The sequence below is a fragment of the Pholis gunnellus genome (genome assembly GCF_910591455.1).
Source record: "Pholis gunnellus genome assembly, chromosome: 21".
In the NCBI taxonomy this organism is placed as follows: Eukaryota; Metazoa; Chordata; class Actinopteri; order Perciformes; family Pholidae; genus Pholis; species Pholis gunnellus.
The window spans coordinates 17,074,055-17,096,692 of NC_136548.1; the positions used below are offsets into that span (position 1 = coordinate 17,074,055).

Sequence of the window (22,638 nt, forward strand, 5' to 3'; positions counted from 1 at the left end):
AAGTAACTTTAAAAGTAAAGTAACTAAAAAAGTAACTTTAAAAGTAAAGTAACTTTAAAAGTAACTAAAAAAGTAAAGTAACTAAAAAAGTAACTTTAAAAGTAAAGTAACTAAAAAAGTAACTTTAAAAGTAAAGTAACTTTAAAAGTAGCTAAAAAAGTAAAGTAACTAAAAAAGTAACTTTAAAAGTAAAGTAACTAAAAAAGTAACTTTAAAAGTAAAGTAACTAAAAAAGTAACTTTAAAAGTAAAGTAACTAAAAAAGTAACTAAAAAGTAAAGTAACTAAAAAAGTAACTTTAAAAGTAAAGTAACTAAAAAAGTAACTTTAAAAGTAAAGTAACTAAAAAAGTAACTTTAAAAGTAAAGTAACTAAAAAAGTAACTTTAAAAGTAAAGTAACTAAAAAAGTAACTTTAAAAGTAAAGTAACTTTAAAAGTAACTAAAAAAGTAAAGTAACTAAAAAAGTAACTTTAAAAGTAAAGTAACTAAAAAAGTAACTTTAAAAGTAAAGTAACTTTAAAAGTAACTAAAAAAGTAAAGTAACTAAAAAAGTAACTTTAAAAGTAAAGTAACTTTAAAAGTAACTAAAAAAGTAAAGTAACTTTAAAAGTAACTTTAAAAGTAAAGTAACTAAAAAAGTAACTTTAAAAGTAAAGTAACTTTAAAAGTAAAGTAACTAAAACAGTAACTTTAAAAGTAAAGTAACTAAAGAAGTAACTCTAAAAGTAAAGTAACTAAAAAAGTAACTAAAAAAGTAAAGTAACTTTAAAAGTAACTAAAAAAGTAAAGTAACTAAAAAAGTAACTTTAAAAGTAAAGTAACTTTAAAAGTAACTAAAAAAGTAAAGTAACTAAAAAAGTAACTTTAAAAGTAAAGGAAAACCGCTCATAATTCCTCTTCTAATAGATTCTAATCAGAATATTGAATTCAGCACCTTTTAAAGGAACAGTTATTAGGAAATGTGCTTATTTGCTTTCTGGCTTAAATTAAATGAGAAGATTGATACTTGATTGATAGAAAAGAAGCATGTTTCCCATAAATTACTATTTCTTTAACCAGAACATGCAGAAAAGACGGATGATTAAGAGGCAGCAACGACTAAACGTGCATCAAGTGTTTATCGGCAATTACGAAAAACATTTTTTTACAAAACATATGGATTATTCTGTATACATGTATAGACCATCACATATTGTCAAACGTGTTTACAACTGATTCATTTATTTATTTAGCAGACTGTCCAGGTTTGGCAAAGAACTAAACTAAATGTCTCAGGTTCAGTTGTTCTGCACTTCACAGTCTGTCCACCAGGTTCACCAGCACGAGGCACAGCAGCTCATCAGCGGCGTCTGAACGCTCGCGAGATCCTCCAGGCGTTCGGTTCCTCGTAGCGGTTGTAGAGAGGTTCCAGTTTCTGTTGCCTCTTCTGCCGGCTGAGGCGCGTCGGGTCGCCGACTCGGTAGAAAGCCGGTGCAAACTCCACCAGCCAGCGAGGGTCGATGGTGGTCACCTCCCGCATGTACTCCTTGGTGGTCAGCACCAACTCGTGGTACACGAGCCTGCAGGAAGCGTGACGAGGACAAAAAGACAGTTAATAATGATGATCAGGGCTGTTTGCAACCAATGACATTAAAAGAGCTTCAACAAATAGGAAACTTATGGAAGCCCATTTCCGCCAGCAAATTAAAATAAGAAATCCACCCAAAAAAAATTATATATATATCCACCCAGAAAAAAAAAGGTTTCTTTTTTTTTTTTTGCATGTCGTATTTGTTCCGGAAAAAAAGAAGAAAAAAAAGATTATGATTTTTTTTTTTTTTTTTTTTGCTGGAAAAAATACGACATGCAATTCTACACAAGGTAACTATTACTGGTGACTTTTGTAAATGTTAGATGTTATATATCATAAGTATTAATATGTAGAATTGCATGTCGTTTTCATGTATGGCTACAAAAAAAAAGAAAGAAAAAAAACAATCTTTTTTTTTTTTTTTCTGGGTGGATATATATTATTATTTTTTTTGGGTGGATATTTTATTTTTAATTTTTTTTTTGGGTGGATTTTTTATTTCTTTTTGCTGGCGGGTATGGGCTTCCACAGAAACTGGTTTTCAAGCACGAGCGACAAAAATTTGGTGGTTCCAGCTTCTAAAATGTGAGCATTTTAAGCTTTTCTATGTCCTACATGAAACTAAATATCTTTGCATTTTTTGGTATTTTCTTTTATAGACAAAACAATGATTTGATTTAGAATAATCAGTAAAAAGTAAGTAACTTTAAAAGTAAAGTAACTTTAAAAGTAACTAAAAAAGTAAAGTAACTAAAAAAGTAACTTTAAAAGTAAAGTAACTAAAAAAGTAACTTTAAAAGTAACTTTAAAAGTAAAGTAACTAAAAAAGTAACTTTAAAAGTAAAGTAACTAAAAAAGTAACTTTAAAAGTAAAGTAACTAAAAAAGTAACTTTAAAAGTAAAGTAACTAAAAAAAATACTTTAAAAGTAAAGTAACTTTAAAAGTAACTAAAAAAGTAAAGTAACTAAAAAAGTAACTTTAAAAGTAAAGTAACTAAAAAAGTAACTTTAAAAGTAAAGTAACTAAAAAAGTAACTTTAAAAGTAAAGTAACTTTAAAAGTAACTAAAAAAGTAAAGTAACTAAAAAAGTAACTTTAAAAGTAAAGTAACTAAAAAAGTAACTTTAAAAGTAAAGTAACTTTAAAAGTAACTAAAAAAGTAAAGTAACTAAAAAAGTAACTTTAAAAGTAAAGTAACTAAAAAAGTAACTTTAAAAGTAAAGTAACTAAAAAAGTAACTTTAAAAGTAAAGTAACTAAAAAAGTAACTAAAAAGTAAAGTAACTAAAAAAGTAACTTTAAAAGTAAAGTAACTAAAAAAGTAACTTTAAAAGTAAAGTAACTAAAAAAGTAACTTTAAAAGTAAAGTAACTTTAAAAGTAACTAAAAAAGTAAAGTAACTAAAAAAGTAACTTTAAAAGTAAAGTAACTAAAAAAGTAACTTTAAAAGTAAAGTAACTTTAAAAGTAACTAAAAAAGTAAAGTAACTAAAAAAGTAACTTTAAAAGTAAGACAAAGTAAGTATAGACAAAACAATGATTTGATTTAGAATAATCAGTAATTAAAACAATCAGTAGTTGCAGTACTAGTTACAAATTACTTTCCAGATTAATAATTTAAAAATCCATCCATCCATCCATCCATCCATTTTCCTCCGCTTATCCGGGGTCGGGTCGCGGTGGCAGCAGGCCAAGCAGGCTGACCCAGACTTCCCTCTCGCCCGCAACATGTTCCAGCTCATACTGGGGGATCCCGAGGCGTTCCCAGGCCAGCTGGGAGATATAATCCCTCCAGCGTGTTCTGGGTCTTCCCCGGGGTCTCCTCCCAGTTGGGCGTGCCCGGAAAACCTCCAATGGGAGGCGTCCAGGAGGCATCCTAATTAGATGCCCGAACCACCTCAGCTGACTCCTTTCGATGCAAAGGAGTAGCGGCTCGACTCCAAGTTCCCTCCTGATGTCCGAGCTCCTTACCCTCTCTCTAAGGCTGAGCCCGGCCACCCTACGGAGGAAACTCATTTCGGCCGCTTGTACCCGCGACCTTGTCCTTTCGGTCACGACCCAAAGTTCGTGACCATAGGTGAGGGTAGGAACCTAGACCGACCAGTAAATTGAGAGCTTTGCCTTCCGGCTCAGCTCTCTCTTCACCAAGACGGTCCGGTGCAGCGCCTGCTTTACTGCTGCAGCCGCACCGATCCGCCTGTCGATCTCCCGCTCCATCTTACCCTCACTCGTGAACAAGACCCCGAGATACTTAAACTCCTTCACTTGAGGTAGGCACTCCGTCCCCACCTGGAGGGAGCAATCCACCGGTTTCCGGCAGAGCACCATGGCCTCGGATGGAGGTGCTAACTCTCATCCCCGCCGCTTCACACTCGGCTGCAAACCGCCCCAATGAATGCTGGAGCTCACGATCCGAGGAGGCCAACAGGACCACATCGTCTGCAAATAGCAGAGAGGTGATCCCGAGACCCCCGAATTTAAAAATCATAAAATAGTAAAAAGTTCCTCACAGTCCAAAACCCAAATATATTATAATTACAATGATAAAAAATAAAATCTAATGCTCAAATTATTTTTGCAATAATAGTGATTGCTCCATAGAAATCCATACAATTCAAACACTCATTGTGCAGCTCTGAGTGAGGCTGAACTCATGTTTGTGTGGTAAATATTCAAATCTAATGTCACATAAGTCTGTTCCTGCAGCAGGACAACGAGGACTAACCATTCTGGCTGGCGGTTGAAGAGCGTGCTGGAGGGGTGGAGGTACACCACCTGCTGGTCTATCAGGGTACGGTACCCATCATGGGGGTGCTTCCTGGCAGAGTTCCTGAAGTAGCCGCTGCAGATGGCTTTCTGGACTCGCATCGTAGCAGTTCCACAAGACACCACGTCCAGCTTGTGTCTGAGGAATATTTAGTGTTGCTAAATATTTGTATACTGCAATCAAAATGGTTTACTTATATTCAAATTGTATTTACGTTAAATGCTGTGGGTGTGTTTTTCTTTAAGCTCTTGTTTAAACACAGCGCTGCATATTTGTATGTCTACAGTCATTTCTGCATTCCACACTAATGAGGTCAGTGTTACAGATGTTTCCATTCTCAACGATACAACAAACCCTGAAATACAATAACTCAAACTAATCATTGAAACACAGTTTGACCAACCTGTCCATGATGCTCAGCATCTGCTTGCGGATGTCCTGAGCTCTCTTCAAGGAACGGGCCTGGATGAAGTTCTCGAAGCACCAGGGGTTGGAGAACTTGTTGTTCTTCCAGGAGTTGTAGACCGCCAGCAGGGTCAGGTGGTCTCCCTCTAGCTGGAAGAACTTTGTCTTTTTCTGGTCAGCCAAGGCCTGCTTGTCCTGAAAACGGAAGGAAGCATTGAATTTTGTGTTATTTCACAAAGGTTTTAAGCATGTTGTTGCCTTGAAAATGCTTTATTCGTGTTTTCCAATCAAAGATTTGAGACAAACACGTAAAGTGTGTGCATGTTATTGAAGTAAGTCACGTCTGATGCGGTCAGTACGAGTCGGGTGTTAGCCACAAACCTTCGGTCTGTAAAAGATGTTCTGCACAGACAGCATGGACACGATGGTGAGCATCTCTTCACTGCAGCCCAGATGGACGGACATGATCAACATCTTACACAACATGGGCTCCAGAGGAAACTCAGCCATCTAGAAGCACGAAGACGGGTGTAAATCAGACACGGAGAGGATGCAGAATGAAGATTTGAGATGGAACAAAGAGGACAAATCTATTCTAGGTGTTACTCACTTGGTCATTCAAGCACATCCTGCACAGATTATACAAGTAAATAGAGCCGTATCATCGGTTATAATGCAACAATGTGACTGAGTACATGCAGTAGACTTTTCTCTTCTACTCACCCGTCTCCCCAGCCGGGTGAGTAAGCCTTCATCATCCAGACCGCCCAGCGTGTAGAGCTGCTCCATGGCTGTGATCAGAGTCTCCATGGGAGGAGCGTCCATGAAGTCAAAAGACAGCAGGTCATTGATGCCCATCGCCTGGGAAATAAAAAAAACAAATCACACTGACGATAACGCCTGAGACACGACAATAACTGAGCAACAAAGTCATGATTCAAATCTCTAATGTCATGCATCATGTCACAGGGCGATGCCCTTGCTTTGTATCATCAAAACCCCAAAAAACAGTTAAAAAAAAAGATGGAAAGGGATTCACGAAAAGGTCAGAACATCACCTTCAGAGACAGCACAGTGCTGGCCAAGTTGGTTCTCTGGATCTCGGGCACGTTGGTGGTGAGCATCTCGTCTCTGTAGGCTCTCTCTGTGTAGAGCCGGTAACACTTCCCGGGGCCCGTTCGGCCGGCTCGACCGGCCCTCTGCTTGGCCTGGGCCTGAAAAAGACGATGAGCGAGGAACCGCAAACGTACGCACATTAGGATGATGATCACTACCGGTGGGTCGTACGATGGGCAGTGTGCAATTTGTTGGTTGATGGCAGTCTATGCATACATTTTAGGTACTGTGTATGTGTTGTATGAATACATTATGATACATAGTATCATCTAAAGAGCAGATACTGTCTTGTTTCTTGTGTCTAAGACAATAAAGCCTGTCTTATCTTATCTTGTAGCAAAGACATCAAATCGCTTTTTGTTTTCAGCAAACGATAAAAACCACTGAGGTTTCCAAGTCGGGCCAAATGTAAAATGTTTACTTCCACATTATGAGGGTCGTGTTAACATTGGCTGTACCTGTGATATGGGAGTCACCACAAGCTGGTCGATCCCCGACTTTGAATTATACACGATCTGTTTCACAAAGCCGGGATCCACCACGTAGTAGACTCCATCGATGGTGAGAGACGTCTCAGCGATGTTGGTGGCGATGATGACCTGGTGGGACGCAAATAGAAAGGAGAGGATCAGCGATGAATCACTCTGTGCTGAGCTTTAGATAAAAATCAAACTAATTGAAAGTCAAATTCTATCAAAGAAAGGCTTTTTTATCACATAATAAAATGTGCTTCTTCAGCAAACACAGGTGTTCTGTTTCATATCACCTCACAGCTTTAATGGTATCCAGTGCAGTGTGTGTGTCACCTTTCTGCTGCCGAGCGGTGCCGGGTCAAAGATCCTGGTCTGCATCTCACTGGGCAGCGCAGAGTAAACCGGCAGAATAATCAGTTCAGGAACATCCGGCCCCAGAGACTTCATCCTGTCATACAGGATCTCACAGGCGGTGTCGATCTCCTCCTGTCCGGTCAGAAACACCAGGACGTCACCTGGACAGACACATTTTTTCATAATTCAAATCATTTGTGTCCCACAGAGACACGGTTAGGCTTCTTATATACAGAGCAGTTTTAAATTCCTGACACAACCGTACCTGGAGGCTCCATCAGGTGAATCTGCATGACCGTGATGAGGCCGGCGTCCAGGTAGTCCGTCTCGGGCTCTTTGCAGTAGAGAACCTCCACCGGATACGTTCTTCCTGGGATGGTGAAGATGGGCGCCTCAAAGAAATACTGGGAGAACTTGACAGCGTCCAGTGTGGCCGAGGACACGATCAGCTTCATGTCTTTGCGCTTCTTTATCGTCTAAAAAGGGGGCAGAGGATGCATGTGAAACAGCACTGCTGGTATTCTTTATTGTGTGGTTTGCAGAATGTAAAAAAAGAAACCTTCTTGAGAAGTCCGAAGAGCACGTCGGTGTGGATTGTTCTCTCGTGGGCCTCGTCGAGCATGATGAGGGAATACAGACTCATGTCTGCGTCCAGCAGACACTCCCTCTGCAGCATACCGTGCGTCATGTACTTGATCACCGTCTCTGTGCTGGTGCAGTCCTCAAATCGAATGGTGTAACCCACCTAAAGTTAAGGTGACATACATATTGACAGGGATGAATGACACAGGAAGGAAGGAGAGGCTCTCTATGACTCTTCTTGTAACAGATGAAGATCGCTCGCCTCTTGTCCCAGACGACAGCCGTACTCCTCAGAGACCCTCTTGGCCACGGACATGGCGGCCACGCGGCGGGGCTGCGTACAGCCGATCTTCCCCCTGGAGGTGTAGCCCGCCTCCGCCAGGTACTGAGTGATCTGGGTGGTCTTACCGGACCCCGTCTCTCCAACGACAATCAGGATCTGATTATCGTGGACCGCCTGTGAAGAGAGATAATTCATGGCTACGGTAATAAAGAGATGTTGACGGATGTGAGACGATGTAAATGTTGTAACATGGGTCATCTATCTATAAATCTACAAAGCAGTAAACACCTAAATGTGTATTTTGGCTGTTCTTTTTCCCCACACTAGTCTTAAAGAAGACACGTTATGAAAGCAAAATATTCCACATTTTCAAAACTGACCAGTGTCCCCTTAATCCCTGTGCCCATCCCAGCACTGACTGTACCTGAACAAGCTGTTCCTTGAGCTTGAAGATGGGCAGACCCTCTCTCTGCTGCAGGATGGAAAGCTCGGTCTTCTTGCCGTACGACACCTGGTTCCCTCCGAAGGCGTATCTTTTCCACGCTGGAAGATCGATGGGCATCGCGCCGATGCCCCTCAAGTTGGCAGCGATCTGCCTTCCTTCATCTGCACGGGAGAGGAACAGGACTAACGTTAAGCACCGGCAAGATCCCACTCTTTTGTTTAATCAAGATGAACTGCAACGATAACTCGATATCCTAACAAGCTGTTCTTGTATTAAACTGCGAGTCAGAGGTAGAGGCCGGGGCTGGAAGGAACTTGTTAAACCTCTGATGTCGCCCTCGGGCTGCGGAGGATACAGTCCCAGCGCATTATGAGTCAACTCATGGGGAAGCTAGATAACCATCTCCAGCCATGCCACGGTAACAATGTAACAGTGTAATAGGCCTGGCACAAGACAGACGCAACATAGATTGATTTTTCCGGTTGAAAGTTTGTTCCACTGATGCTTTGAAACCCACACACAGAGTCAGTGCTGCACACATTTACATCTGCAGCCTCGCTCATAAAGAGTTCGCCGGATCGGGTCCTTACAATCGGGCATCGGGTCGATCCAGTTCTTGTGGATGCCGGTAGGGATGGAGTCCATCTCTGCAGCACGAGCCGCCTGCTTCAGCTCCCTCCGCTCCTTGGAGAGAGCGCTCTGCATCATGGCTGCCTGGGAGAGGGAGCCGTCTGGATTCTGATGTGACGAAGTGAAAACAGTTGTTGGAATGATGACGGAGTGGAAGTTACGTAGTTACAGCACAGATGTTCTTCTATATCTACGGTACTTTATTTAAACCTAATGCATCACTCGCGACATGTTTGGATCATTTTAGCTGTGTTGGCGTTATTTATTTTTATTTTTATAAAATTATAATTTTCAATTCCAACAAAACTGAAGTTTTTTTCGTATTTTGGAAGTTCAACCGTAGCTCCTATAATAAGTCTTTATATGTATTTATATCCACTGGAAGTTGCTGTGATGCCACCCACACACACACACGATGAATATTCAGTATGCTCAGCCTAGATTTAACTAAACCACAAACAAACAGTCTGGAACATACCTTTACTATCTTGACTGGGCTCAGGTTCGTGCTAAATTTAGTCTGTCCCCTCAGGAATGGTGGTTCCTCTTCCACCAGATCAATCTCTAATTCTTCATCTGTGGAGGGAACAGTTACAGAGGAGACGTTGTTACACAGGAGGACTTTCATTTAGCGAAAACTAGAGAACAAAAGGCAGAGTTTTACCTTCATCGTCATCTATTTTGGGAAGGATTCCCGTCTCCTCGTCAAATTCTGGGAACTCTTCTTTAGGAAGTACGTTGGCGGCAATCATCTGAACAGATTTGTTTAACTCGATGGTTAAAAAACAGCCAGCGACGACAGATTTAACACTTATTCTGTTTCACACGAGTGTGTCGGATGAATACCTGTTTGATTTCCCATTTTTCCAGGTCAGTTATCTTGGAGAGCCGTTTGCGTTCCGTTGGGTTCTCCTCCATTTCCACCATGCTGGCTTCCACCGGGCGGTCCGGGTTCCTCATGGCTTCGTCTCCGACTCCGGTGTCCAGGTTTCTTCTCCGGTTGGGGTTCAGGTCCTCCCCCGTCTCCTGGTCGACATCCTGGCAACACGGTTACTAACTAATCAACAGCAGCTACAATACTTCAAACCAGTACTGGTGTTTTCACTCAGTCATGTAATATAGTTTACTGACTCCTTAAGGTTTAATGTACACGCCAGCTCTTCTTCTGATCTTTTAAAAGGTGACTCACCTTCATGCTGAGGCTGGCTTTGGTTCCGGTGAATGACAGAACTTTCACCTTCACCTTCTGGCCTTTGGTGACCACGTCAGCCACGTTGGCGATGCGTCCTTCTTTGCGTAACTCAGAGATGTGCACGAGGCCCTCAAAGCGTTTCCTGCAGACAGTTTCACGCTACAGGTTAGGACCAAGAGGCCGTTACAGAACATTACAGGCAGACGCTGAATGCAACAGAACATGTCGTCCCCCCCCTCTCTCTCTTTATCCATCAGAAGTATCCAGCTGTACTAATAAAGCCACAAAGAAGAAGTCGGCTAACACAAACGTGCAACAGTAAAATCCAGGAGAACAAAGAGAACCTGTCAGTGTATTGGTGTGCACGGCGGTAAAGACACCACTCAGCTGACTGACCTGAGGCCCTCCAGCTGCACGAAACAGCCAAACTGCATTAAACTGCTGATTTTGCCGTTGTAGACGTCGCCCACAACCGGCTCTTCAGGCGGAGGCCGATCCACAAGTCGATCACGCCAGCGGTCAGCGTCTCTGTCGTCGTCCTTCTTCTTCTTGTTGTTGTCCTCGTCGTCTCTGAGGGGGCTCGGCGGATGGTCGCTCCACACCCGTTTCCTTTTGCGCTTGGGGTTTGCGTCTCCGTCACGGCCTGGACTCCTCTGACGTCTGATTTGTCCGTCTGTGTTCCCGACTGACCTGAGGAGCAAATGAGAAAGAAAGACGGGAACACATTTTTTTTTAACTTCATGTCATGTTTTATCAGCTCCTTTTCCAAATGACAGTCACACTCTTAGTCCAAAGCGTTTACCCAGTATCAGAGCTTGTTCCACAGAAGTTAGGCATGAGCATCTCTAGCTCCTTCATGGCCGCTTCTGCCACCTGCTCGTCATCTTTGACTGCGTGACGTGGTGGAATCTGAAGGAGGGTTCAGAACTTAAATATTATAAACCGCAGCTGCCTCTGAAATGTGTTATTCGTGCTGGAAAGAGTTTAATTTTCCTTTATAGAGATAAAGAGCCTTACTATCCACACAGCAGCATCTGGTTTACATAAAGCTGGGTATTTCACCTTCAGGTTGTCCTCATCACTCTTTGCCTTCACGTCTGACTGAGGACCTGTCATTCACAACAGAGAAGATGTAGTTTAACAGTATTCATATAGCTGTAAAACACGAGGTACTACTACATCAAATACTTTAGAAAGGTTCTGTACCTGTACTTGTGGATGGTGAGGGTCGCATCGTATGAATAAGTCGTAGTAGATTACCAATAAAGGTGTCCTGAAACAAGACACGTGGATTTTAACACAAAGCAACAGCAGAGAGGCAGAGAGACAGAGACAGAGACAGAGAGAGGACAGGCAGTTAGATAGACAGTTAGATAGACAGATATACATTTGTTAAGGATTTTTTTCGTCACTTACTGTGAAGTCTGCTCCATTTTTGAACAGAGTCGCTTTGAACCCCTCAAATGTTGGGTGTTTTTCGGCCAAACTGATGATGAATTCAGCTGTAAAACATCAACTGGTGTTAAGTTAACGTTACTCGCGCTAACTCACTGCTACACTAGCACATCATTAAGTGTCGTAACGTTACCCAGATCTTTCTCGCTTATTCCCAGATGATTCTCCAACTCCGTGCACACCTTAGACACCAACGATAAATACTCGAGACGTTTTATTTCGTCTACGGCGTCCATTTCTCTTGTTTATTTTTGTTCTGCCCAGGAAGTGGTTCTACTTCTACTTCTTAAGTGTGAGCTCCAACGAACGTGTTGCAGCGCTGCTGCCCCCTACCGGTCAACGGGCAGATTACACTTCACAGGCTATTAGAGCCTCAGTGGTTGAATGTAACGAGTACCTCCTCCTACGTACTGTACAATATTCAGGTACTTGTATTTTACCTATCATACATTATACTTCTACTCCACTGCATTTATTTTTATTAGTTAGTCTACCAGTTAATATGCACTAAAATTAGTAATACTATTAACCAAACAACTTTCCATAGAAATACAAATATTCTGATACTTTTACTTCTGGTATATTTTATTATTAATACTTTCATACCTTTATTTAAGCAATAATATTGAATGTGTGACTTTTTCTTGTACTGTGTGTGTATTTGTAGATATTTAATGCAGGACAAACAGTATTTCTTCACTGTGGTACTTTTACTTAGTTAAAAGATCAAAGTACTTCTCCCACCACAGCACTCAACAACCCAAAAGTTTAACATTTATTCTCCTTCAACCAGCTGCAACATTAAAAGGCTGCTACATAATCCAAACTTGCTTTGAATTGTGACAATTTGTATGCATTGGGAAGATAATACTCCAAGATGCATTTAACATTTTGAATGAAAGACTTTTCCCCGTAAAAGTGTATATTATTTATATTTGATACATCTTCATAGTCTGTCACCACCACATGATCCGATTGATCTCTGTATCTTCTGTACTTTTCTATCTACTTAAAAGTTCACAAAAAAACCAAACACGGTTAAAAAACATCTTGTATTTATTGAGGACACATTGTCACAGTTCCACTGGTGAGTATAGCAAAGCAACAGTCTTCAATACACAGACGAGGGGAAGTTGTTCAAGCTGAAGTACAAAATCTATACGGCGTTCAATATTTATGGTTTGAAAACTTTTGACTAGTGAAACATAAAGACTTACGATCGGGTCTTATTTGGGCGTAACATTATGCTTTGTTCAAGTTTAGTCAAAATAAATAAACCACTGTTTAGCAGAATCTCCAAACAGAAGACTTGAAGAAGTGCTAGTGCTATGAAAATAGTTCCACATTTCCTAAAATGATGACACTAAAGTTCCGACCTAGACAGATTAATGTGGGAACTTCTGGGGGGGAAAAATGTACAATGTGTACAAATATTAAAACAAAAGTGAAGCTTGAAGTAGTGACGATACAGACGTCCGACCACCAGAGCTGGTGCACGTCGACACGTCTGACGTCATCGTCACTTCATCAAAAGATTTCTTTGTTCCGCGTTTGTGACGTCACGCACGTCAGCGGCGCCTGAAGGCGCGAGAGATCCTCCAGGCGTTGGGCTCCTCGTAGCGGTTGTACAGCGGCTCGAGGCGCTGCTGCTTCTTCTGCTTGCTGAGGCGCGTCGGGTCGGACACTTTGAAGAAGGCCGGAGAGAACTCCACCAGCCAGCGAGGGTCGATGGTGGTCACCTCCCGCATGTACTCCTTGGTGGTCAGCACCAACTCGTGGTACACAACCCTGAGGATGAGAGAGGCGGGACGTCACAAGGCTGCTTCACATTTGGAAACGATCAGGAAAATACATTTATTTCTTGTTTGGTGTCGTCGTACCACTCGGGCTGGCGGTTGAACAGGGCGCTGGAGGGGTGGATGTAGACCACCTGCTGGTCTATCAGGGTGCGGTAGCCCTCTTGAGGATCCTTTTTGGCTGCATTCCTGAAGAAGCCACTGCAGATGGCTTTCTGGACCCGAACTGTCGCTTTACCACAAGACACCACGTCCAGTTTATGTCTGAAGAGAAGAGCGCACGTTGGGAGGTTCATGAGAAACAAGACGGATGATATTATTATTTCAGTTTCAGTTGCTAACATCTTTATGATCATACCTGTCCATGATACCCAGCATCTGTTTGCGGATGTCCTGGGCTCTGCGCAGGGAGCGAGCCTGGATGAAGTTCTCGTAACACCAGGGGTTGGAGAACTTGTTGTTCTTCCAGGAGTTGTAGACCGCCAGCAGGGTCAGGTGGTCTCCCTCCGGCTGGTGAAACTTCGCCTTCTTCTGGTCAGCCAAGGCCTGCTTGTCCTTTAACACGAGAAGAAAAAGAAACAAAATGAGGGAAAAATAGATTTCCATGGACAGTAAAACACTCCCAAAGGAAATAATACATCTTGACCTCGGTTTTCAAAAACATAAATGCATTAAGTGATATTGAATATAGGGCTTGGTGTTAGCCACACACCTTTGGCCTGTAGAAGACGTTCTGCACAGACAGCATGGACACGATGGTGAGCATCTCTTCACTGCAGCCCAGATGGACGGACATGATCAGCATCTTACACAACATGGGCTCCAGAGGAAACTCAGCCATCTAGAAGATGCAAAAAGAAGAAAAGATGAAACTAATGACAATCTGAGACAAAAGGGACGTGAAGGGCATAATAGAAATAGAACCGTGTACCATTTACCATTATATATTATTTGTTTATTCAAACTACAAAGTGCATAAATGTGATGTAGATTTATTCTCTTCTTCTTTGCAGTAGAATTAATTCCTCACCCGTCTCCCCAGCCGGGTGAGTAAGCCTTCATCATCCAGAGCGCCCAGCGTGTAGAGCTGCTCCATGGCTGTGATCAGAGTCTCCATGGGAGGAGCGTCCATGAAGTCAAAAGACAGCAGGTCATTGATGCCCATCGCCTGGTGGAGGAAACAGACCGTAATGTATTATGTTAATTACATTCGAAGCTTCAAGGCTGAGAAAGAGAAACTGGAACATTATTTATCTACGATGCATTGAAACCCTATAAACAAGTGAGGAGGAGAATACATCCCCGCTCCATTCCTCTGCTAAACGTCTACCTGGTGCTAATCCTAAACACACGTCGAGTGTGAGAGTGTGTGTGTGTGTGTGTGTGTGGCAGAGTCACCGCTCACCTTCAGAGACAGCACAGTGCTGGCCAAGTTGGTTCTCTGGATCTCGGGCACGTTGGTGGTGAGCATCTCGTCTCTGTAGGCTCTCTCTGTGTAGAGCCGGTAAGTCTTCCCGGGGCCCGTTCGGCCGGCTCGCCCGGCCCTCTGCTTGGCCTGGGCCTGAAATTCAGAACGGATGTTTTTAACCAATCAGGATTGGTGTTTTCTTCTCCTGCTTGTATAAAGTAGATGATAAACAAGACTGTACCTGTGAGATGGGAGTCACCACCAGCTGGTCAATGCCGGTCTTTGAGTTGTACACTTTCTGCTTGACGAAGCCCGGATCCACCACGTAGTAGATCCCATCGATGGTCAGAGACGTCTCTGCAATGTTCGTGGCAATGACCACCTGATGGGAGGGAAATCAACATTAGTACTAAGTGTCAATGGGACAACATTACAAGACACAAGGACTATTTATATCATATTTTGCAGATCATTTATACAAGCAGAAAGATAACTATGATACAAAAGATATATTTGGACTATTATGCATCAATAAACCATGAACGGATGAAGATAATGTGTTATGATTTTAGATACAGTGCAATTTTACTTTTAGTTTAGTCTTAACGTTTAGTCATTTTAGGCATTTTAATGCGGAGAAGTTACTTATTATACCTTTAACAGGCCAAATGTTTGAAAGATTACTGATAAACGTGGTCACCTTTCTGCTGCCGGGCGGTGCCGGGTCAAAGATCCTGGTCTGCATCTCACTGGGCAGCGCAGAGTAAACTGGCAGAATAATCAGTTCAGGAACATCCGGCCCCAGAGACTTCATCCTCTCATACAGGATCTCACAGGCGGTGTCGATCTCCTCCTGTCCGGTCAGAAACACCAGGACGTCACCTGGACAGAGACGAGGGAGAAGTTGGGTTCTGATGTAAACTGATGTTTGGGTCAACTGGTGAAAAGGACGTGAAGCTTGAAACATACCTGGAGGCTCGGTGAGATGAATCTGCATGACTGTGATGAGGCTGGCGTCCAGGTAGTCCGTCTCGGGCTCTTTGGTGTAGAGAACCTCCACTGGATACGTTCTTCCTGGGATGGTGAAGATGGGCGCCTCGTAGAAATACTGAGAGAACTTCACGGCGTCCAGTGTGGCCGATGTAACAATCAGCTTCATGTCTGTGCGCTTCTGTACAGTCTGAGACGGACAAAAGAAAAACACTCAGCGTCTCGTTCACTTCTCTCTCACAAATACCCGACTAGCTCCACTAAATGTATGAAAACAAAAAGCCTCTGCTCATCGCGCTCACCTTCTTGAGCAAACCGAAGAGGACGTCGGTGTGGATCGTCCTCTCGTGGGCTTCATCCAACATGATAATGGCGTACTGGCCCAGTTCAGAGTCGATCAGACACTCTCTCAACAGCATACCGTCCGTCATGTACTTGATCACCGTCTCAGGGCTGGTGCAGTCCTCAAAACGGATGGTGTAACCCACCTAGAGCAAAGAATATTTAAATTAGCCATCTTTAAATGTAACGAAACCACTACAAAGTATAAATGTTGTGATTAGACCATCTTCTTCCAATGGTGGAGCACTCACCTCTTGTCCCAGACAGCAACCGTACTCCTCAGAGACCCTCTTGGCCACGGACATGGCGGCCACACGGCGGGGCTGCGTACAGCCGATCTTCCCCCTGGTGGTGTAGCCCGCCTCCGCCAGGTACTGAGTGATCTGGGTGGTCTTACCGGACCCCGTCTCTCCGATCACAATCAGGATCTGGTTGTCGTGAACAGCCTGTGACAGATTGACCCACGCGGCAAATGTTACAAATTGGCAACTTGGGTGGCAGCCATTCACCGGTTTGCATGCAAAGTGCACATAAGACTGACTACATCTGAGAACAGTGTTTCTTTGGGTTTTAACCTGAATGAGCTGCTCCTTCAGCTTGTAGATGGGCAGGCTCTCCCTCTGCTCCAGGATGGAGAGCTGGGTCTTCTTTCCGTACGAGGCTTTGTTGCCTCCAAAAGCATGCTTCTTCCACTCTGGGATGTCATTGGGCATCATGCCGATGCCTCTCATGTTGGCTGCGATCTGCCGACCGTCGACTGTAAAAGAGCAGCAGAAGTGCGCTTATAATAATGAAGGAAAAAACTGCGGTTTAACGCTGCAACTAAAATGTGATCGCATCCGATCTGCACGGCTTCATGTCTGGGGCCCATGAAGGGGATACAAGAACACTGAACCATGGAGACACTATTCCATCCGGCCAGACCTGGAGCTGCAGGAAGCTAGATAACCATCTCCAGTGATGGCAAGCCTGAGGGAGCAGCAGGTATGACTCAGACTGTGGTTTTGTGCTGCATTAAGACGTTACTCCACACTGGATTGTGCAAAAAGCTAAGATAAAACTATCATACATATATATATCTATATAGTAATAAAACCTAAAGAGAGAGGGTTCGATAATCAATATGCAGATTTCAAGCTGGCAGATGGTTTTATGGCTGCGCAGGGATTCGATGAATCATACTTCACAATGGCTTAATGTGCACATCTAATGGATTTCTTACCGTCTGGCAGCGGGTCGACCCAGTGTTTATTCAGCCCCATGGGGATGGAGTCCATCTCTGCCTCTCGAGCCGCCTGCTTCAGCTCTCGTCTCTCTTTAGCCAGAGCGCTCTGCATCATGGCGGCTTGAGACAGAGAGCCATCTGGATTCTGTTGGCCGGAGGGACACACGGGACCACAATCACTCTAGTGCACATTTCTTTAGGCTCCAGATGCCATGTTTGTTTATAGTCTCTGAAAATATGTTAAACAGCTCCTACATCTGTTATACAAAACACATTATTGTTTCCAGAGAACCCCTTCTAATAATTGGTCCACTCAATATTTCCCCTGCCACACACACGGATCAGATGAAATTAACTTCAGTCTGCGCTGTAGTCCCTCCCTCCTCTGTGTAACGCGATGACGTGTTCAGACGTATGCATTACCTTCACGATCTTGACGGGGCTCATGTCCATGCTTTGTTTGGTGTGTCCCCTCAGGAACGGGGGTTCCTCTTCAACCAGCTCGATTTCCAAATCTTCATCTGAAACAGTGAACAAGATCAATGAGCAAGAAGGTCTTATGTATCAAAGAAAGAGATGAAAGAGTCCACCGCTCTGTGAGGCTGAGCTGTGACACAGTGGTGCTTCAAGCTAAACGCTAACGTCACCATGCTGACATGCAGATGTTGAGGAGGTATAGATTTCACTTTGTTCTCTAGCTTAGATCAGCGTGTTAGCACACTATTGTGTGTTCATTAGTTTCAAACTGGACTTCTTACCCTCTTCATCATCAACTTTAGGAAGGATTCCCGTCTCGTCGTCAAAATCAGGGAACTCTTCTTTGGACAAGACGTTGGCAGCAATCATCTGAGGGAAGAGAGCAGGAGTATTAAGATTTAAAATAGGAGTTCAGTGGTACCATCGAAGCAGCTACTGCCGTCTCGAATGTGTGCAGAAATCCAGACCCACCTGTTTGATCTCCCACTTCTCTGGGTCAGAGATCTTGGTGAGCCTCTTGCGCTCCAGGGTGTCGTCCTGCTCCAGCTCGGGGGGTTGGCCCAGGTTCATGTTGCTCGGCCGGTCGGGGTTCCTCATGGAGATCTCGTCCCCTCCGTCCGGGCCGACGTTCCTCCTCCTGTTGGGGTTCAGGTCCTCTCCCGTCTCCTGGTCCACATCCTGGCAGATGAAAGAAAGGCAGAACAAATTAGCCCACACATGCTGACAATTAAGAGGCCAACAGCCTACCAGAGAGAGGATCCCATGATGATAGTATTTCACAATATTCTCTCCAAATCTCTCATGAGAAATTCACAACAGCGTAATCACTAATTAAGATGATAATTACTCCCTGGCTCAAACAACTACCTGCTCTGATAGAAAGGGAATATCAGATTCAATTAAAAAATATAATTTAGAAATCAATTAAGCACTAATGCTGCTATCAAGATCTACATTTTCCAACTCGGGTCACACAAAGAAATCTGCACACACACGCACAACTTTCAATTAATGAATTCACCCTCAGACCAACTTCACAGAAATCTGCTCAGCAAGTCGCCTGTTGTTCTTACCTTCATGCTGAGGCTGGTCTTAGAGCCGGTGAACGAGAGCACCTTGATCTTCACTCTTTGGCCTTTACTGACGACGTCAGCGACGTTGGCCACCCGGCCCTCTCTACGCAGCTCCGATATGTGGACCAACCCCTCCCATCGTTTCCTACGCACAGAGAACACACGGCTTTACTTAACTCACGGAAGAACAGTTCTTTCCCGTTAACATATGCTCCGTGTACGCACCACACATCATAGGAACGCATCCGCAATTCGATTTACAGTATTTTATAATGGCTGAACTCCAAAAAAATATGCCGTGAGGCTAAACATGTTGGGAAATGATCTTTTTGGGATTTTGACTTTGTAACGCTCTGATGTTGCTGGAAATGTCAGAAACAACCCGACGCAGCCATCACTGGAATATAATTCTACAAATAGTATATTACTAATAATATTAGTGTGGCCTATTCTTCAACTGTGCAGCAATAGCAGGTTTACGAAGAATGAATAGACATGAAAGAAGAAATATTTGGTACAGTCCTACATAATACTGACCGTAATCCCTCCAGCTGAACAAAGCATCCAAACTGCATGATACTGGTGATTTTGCCGTTGTATATGTCGCCAACAGACGGTTCTTCTGGCGGCGGGCGGTCCACGTGTTTGTCCTTCCAGCGATCAGAGTCTTTGTCTTTGTCTTGGTCTTTTTTGGGACTGGGTGAGCGCTCAGACCAGCGAGAGGATTTGTCTCTTCTTTTGCCACGATCTCGGTCTCTGCTGCTGTCTCTGCTGCTGTCTCTGCCGCCATCTCTGCTGCTGTCTCTGCCGCCATCTCTGTGCCGATCCCGATCTCTGGAGCGAGACCTGGACCGATGCCGTCTTTTCCTGTCCTTGTCCCGATCTCCGTGTCTGTCTCTTTCTCTGCTTCTGCTGCGACTTCTGCTGTGGCGCCGGCTCTTTTCTGACCTGCTAGAACGAGTATGAAAAGTACACAAACGGTAAAGATCACAAGCCACAGCTGACACGCGACCCTAAAAATGGTTGAATTAAATTGTAGAAATGCATATTTTCTAATCCTATATTCAACAAAGCAAACGTCACTTGCATGTAAACTTTATTTTTCAAGAAGGCCAAGAAAAGTGTAACCATCGTTAGTCGTCTTACCTGCTCTTGCTGCTTTTGGGCGTTGTCCCGCTGCCACTGGGCAGAAACATCTCCAGCTCTTTCATGGCATCAGCTGCTACCTTCACATCGTCTTCATCTTCCAGCTTCTGAGAAAGTCAGCCAAAAATTACAGTTTCGTACAGCTCTACTCCAGATCACCCGGTTCCATTTGCTAAACATGGGTCTAAGATAGTTTATCAATAAGATCACACATTTTGCTTGTGTTAAAGCAACGTACCGCTGGTGCCGGCTCATCTGCTCGACACAGCGCAGGAAACAACTCCTTCATCCGGTCCTTCTCTGTCTTCGGCTTGACCACAGCCTCAGACACTGAAAACAATCAGTTATTCATTTATTGTTGTTTTGATTATTCCCACGGGAGAAATATACACGGCAATACCATATGGTATCATAAGGAAACTACAGATAAGTAGCAGTTACACAGTACAAATATAAACAAAATAGCTAAATGTCTCAGAGTAAAATGTGCTTTAACCAAAGCATTTGGCAGTTTGGTTGTTACATTAGCTTACTTACCTTTACTCGTAGATGACTTGGATGGAGGTCGCATAGTCTGAATGAGTCTGAGCAAATTACCGACGAGGGAATCCTACAATGAAACACGACAAACAGTCGATAGAACAGATTAGTTACCACATACCGTTAGCTTAGCTAGTTAACTGTTTATGTTAGATTTAGCCACCTGCAGGCTGTTAGCTTAGTGTAGCGTTTGGCGTAGTGAACTTACTGTGAATTCGGCTCCATTTTGGAGCAAAAGAGCTTTGAATCCATCAAAGGTTGGTTGTTTTTCCGCGAGGTCGATGACAAATTCAGCTGCAAAACAATTAAACAACAAATTAACGTTAGCAGTGAACAGGACGTTAACAGCAAATATAAGTTAGACAACTAACTAGCTTAGCTAACGTTGAAAAACGTTACAAACTCTCGCAATAATGAGACGTAACTTTATTACAAGGCCGCATATTTAACATTAACATATTTTATGTTACGCTCTGCATGGCAACACTACGAAAAAACCCGTTTCCGTTAGAAAAACATGCCACTTTACAGAGTTAACGGATAACACTGTAGCTAGCTAACAACAGCTAGCTACTTAGCACAAGCTAGCTAGCTAGCCTGGATTTTTCTTCTTTTTTTTAGCCACAAACTACTCACCTAAATCTTTGTCACTTATTCCCAGATGGTTGTCGAGCTCCGTGCAGACCTTGGACACCAGAGACAAATATTCAAGCTGCGACAGCTCGTCTACTCCGCCGTCTGCCATTCTCCACGAGTCTTGTTTTTGTTCAGCGACACAAGAAGAAGAAGAAGAAGACAGCCGACATTATTGAACGTGGGCCACTTCCGCTTCCGGCTTTTACGTCAGTTACGTCGACGTTTTACGTGTCTTGCCTCTACTTGCCGCACGATGGCGCTAAAATTCCTAATAGATAGATAGATAGACAGGTAAATAAAATAACAGAGTACAAATATTAAATATCAAATGCAAATATCAAATGCACAATATATACAATGAAATAGAATACTATTAAATTAACTAACTAAACAGTAGTGCAAATATTAAACCAAACAACAAAGTAACTGTGTTATAGTTGGTTTCTCCACATGGTGGGGTGTTTACTGTGAAATATCAATTTGTGATTTGGGTTTTTGGCAGGAGATTGTAAACATCTGTATTTCATAAAAGGGATCCATCAAATCTGATCTATCTCTGAGTTATATCAGTTTAACAGAAAGTCAAATGAAGATAGAAGATAGGATATACTTTATTGTCCCGCTGGGAAATTTGTGTTAAGCTCCAAGCTGCTGCATCACCCAACACCCTTGACAACAACGTCACAATGCATATACAATAACATAGATCCTAGATACACACACATAAACATACATATCCACATGCGTATATACTGTGTATATTCTTCTCTTTATTATGGTCCTGGTCTTATGAATAGTTTATGGCTTGTTTAAATGTATAATGCACATTTCAGCCGATTTAGGCAAAGATATGATTGCGTGCAACATCTTAACACACACGACTCATTTAATAGTTTCTGTTTTATGATCGGTGGGCCTACTACAGACCCAGCTGTGGCCCCTGGGATGCATAGCAAGAGCTACATTATGTCTGGAGTAGTCTTGTTGCCTAAATAATTTGTTACAGTGCAATGAAGAATTTATTAACACTGATGGGTTTGAGATATTTCAGACGTGTTGCTCGTTCCAGTTTGCTCAGATGGGACATAAGGGGACCTCACTATAGGACCATAAGAATGTGGACAGGTGTACTTGTGCTGACTTTCATTGTTTTGGATAATTAAAGTTACATGGAAGTGAAAACAATTAATGCTACAGCACACAGTGATATTTTAGACACTGTGCTTCCAACTTTCCTGTTTCACCATGCATGCACAAAACCAGCTCCATGAAGAAATGCTTTTTTGCCCAGCTTGACTGGCCTGCACAGAACCCTGAACCTCAACCCAATCTCACCCCGTTTTGGGATGAATTGTACCCCAATTGTTCCTGACTTTATTAATCTCTGCAACCAGGCTCCAAAATTGTCCCCGAAAGCGCGGGGGGCCGCTGTAGCAGCATCCCGTGTTAATGCCCGTAGTTTTTGTAAAAGATGTTCCATCAATCACATCTGGGTGTAATTTTAGGGAGTCCACGTACTTTTGGACACGCAGTGTATATCAAATTATTACTCAGGAGTTGCAAGAAACTGAATTATTAAGACACATGAACTCGACAGTGCCCAGTTTATAGCGATTAATCACACATGTGTGCAATCTTGAACACTTAGCTCAGGCTTCCACCACGGCTGTATCTCTGTTTCTGTCTTGGCGCACGCATACGGCCATGATTCATGGTTTTGCACTCACTAACAGG

At 43.0% G+C, this 22,638-nt stretch overlaps 2 protein-coding genes across 3 annotated transcripts; both read right to left on the reverse strand.

The window, feature by feature from the left end:
• Window positions 1–1,093: 1,093 nt before the first annotated feature.
• On the reverse strand, window positions 1,094–11,527 carry LOC306712897 (ATP-dependent RNA helicase DHX8-like). Its single transcript, XM_079182371.1, has 23 exons — window positions 11,405–11,527; window positions 11,233–11,318; window positions 11,023–11,089; window positions 10,834–10,925; window positions 10,619–10,725; window positions 10,213–10,506; window positions 9,814–9,958; window positions 9,471–9,662; window positions 9,289–9,376; window positions 9,103–9,200; window positions 8,585–8,732; window positions 7,974–8,155; window positions 7,529–7,723; window positions 7,244–7,429; window positions 6,950–7,160; window positions 6,664–6,845; window positions 6,316–6,456; window positions 5,800–5,955; window positions 5,465–5,602; window positions 5,123–5,251; window positions 4,740–4,936; window positions 4,295–4,474; window positions 1,094–1,560 (listed from the first exon to the last, which is right to left on the reverse strand). Exons 1-23 carry the CDS (start codon window positions 11,505–11,507, stop codon window positions 1,341–1,343), a joined length of 3,537 nt encoding a protein of 1,178 aa, XP_079038497.1. The 5' UTR covers window positions 11,508–11,527; the 3' UTR covers window positions 1,094–1,340.
• An 811-nt stretch (window positions 11,528–12,338) lies between these two features.
• LOC306713167 (ATP-dependent RNA helicase DHX8) lies at window positions 12,339–21,088 on the reverse strand. Of its 2 annotated transcripts, none has more exons than XM_079182803.1 (23): window positions 20,905–21,088; window positions 20,477–20,562; window positions 20,266–20,338; window positions 19,967–20,058; window positions 19,729–19,835; window positions 19,120–19,530; window positions 18,583–18,727; window positions 17,981–18,187; window positions 17,791–17,878; window positions 17,456–17,553; window positions 17,030–17,177; window positions 16,383–16,564; window positions 16,059–16,253; window positions 15,768–15,953; window positions 15,445–15,655; window positions 15,176–15,357; window positions 14,717–14,857; window positions 14,473–14,628; window positions 14,098–14,235; window positions 13,780–13,908; window positions 13,426–13,622; window positions 13,152–13,331; window positions 12,339–13,059 (listed from the first exon to the last, which is right to left on the reverse strand). In XM_079182803.1, exons 1-23 carry the CDS (start codon window positions 21,011–21,013, stop codon window positions 12,840–12,842), a joined length of 3,681 nt encoding a protein of 1,226 aa, XP_079038929.1. In that variant the 5' UTR covers window positions 21,014–21,088; the 3' UTR covers window positions 12,339–12,839. The 2 variants fall into 2 exon arrangements, with proteins under 2 accessions (XP_079038929.1, XP_079038928.1); XM_079182802.1 differs by having other exon boundaries at window positions 19,120–19,533.
• Window positions 21,089–22,638: the final 1,550 nt, after the last annotated feature.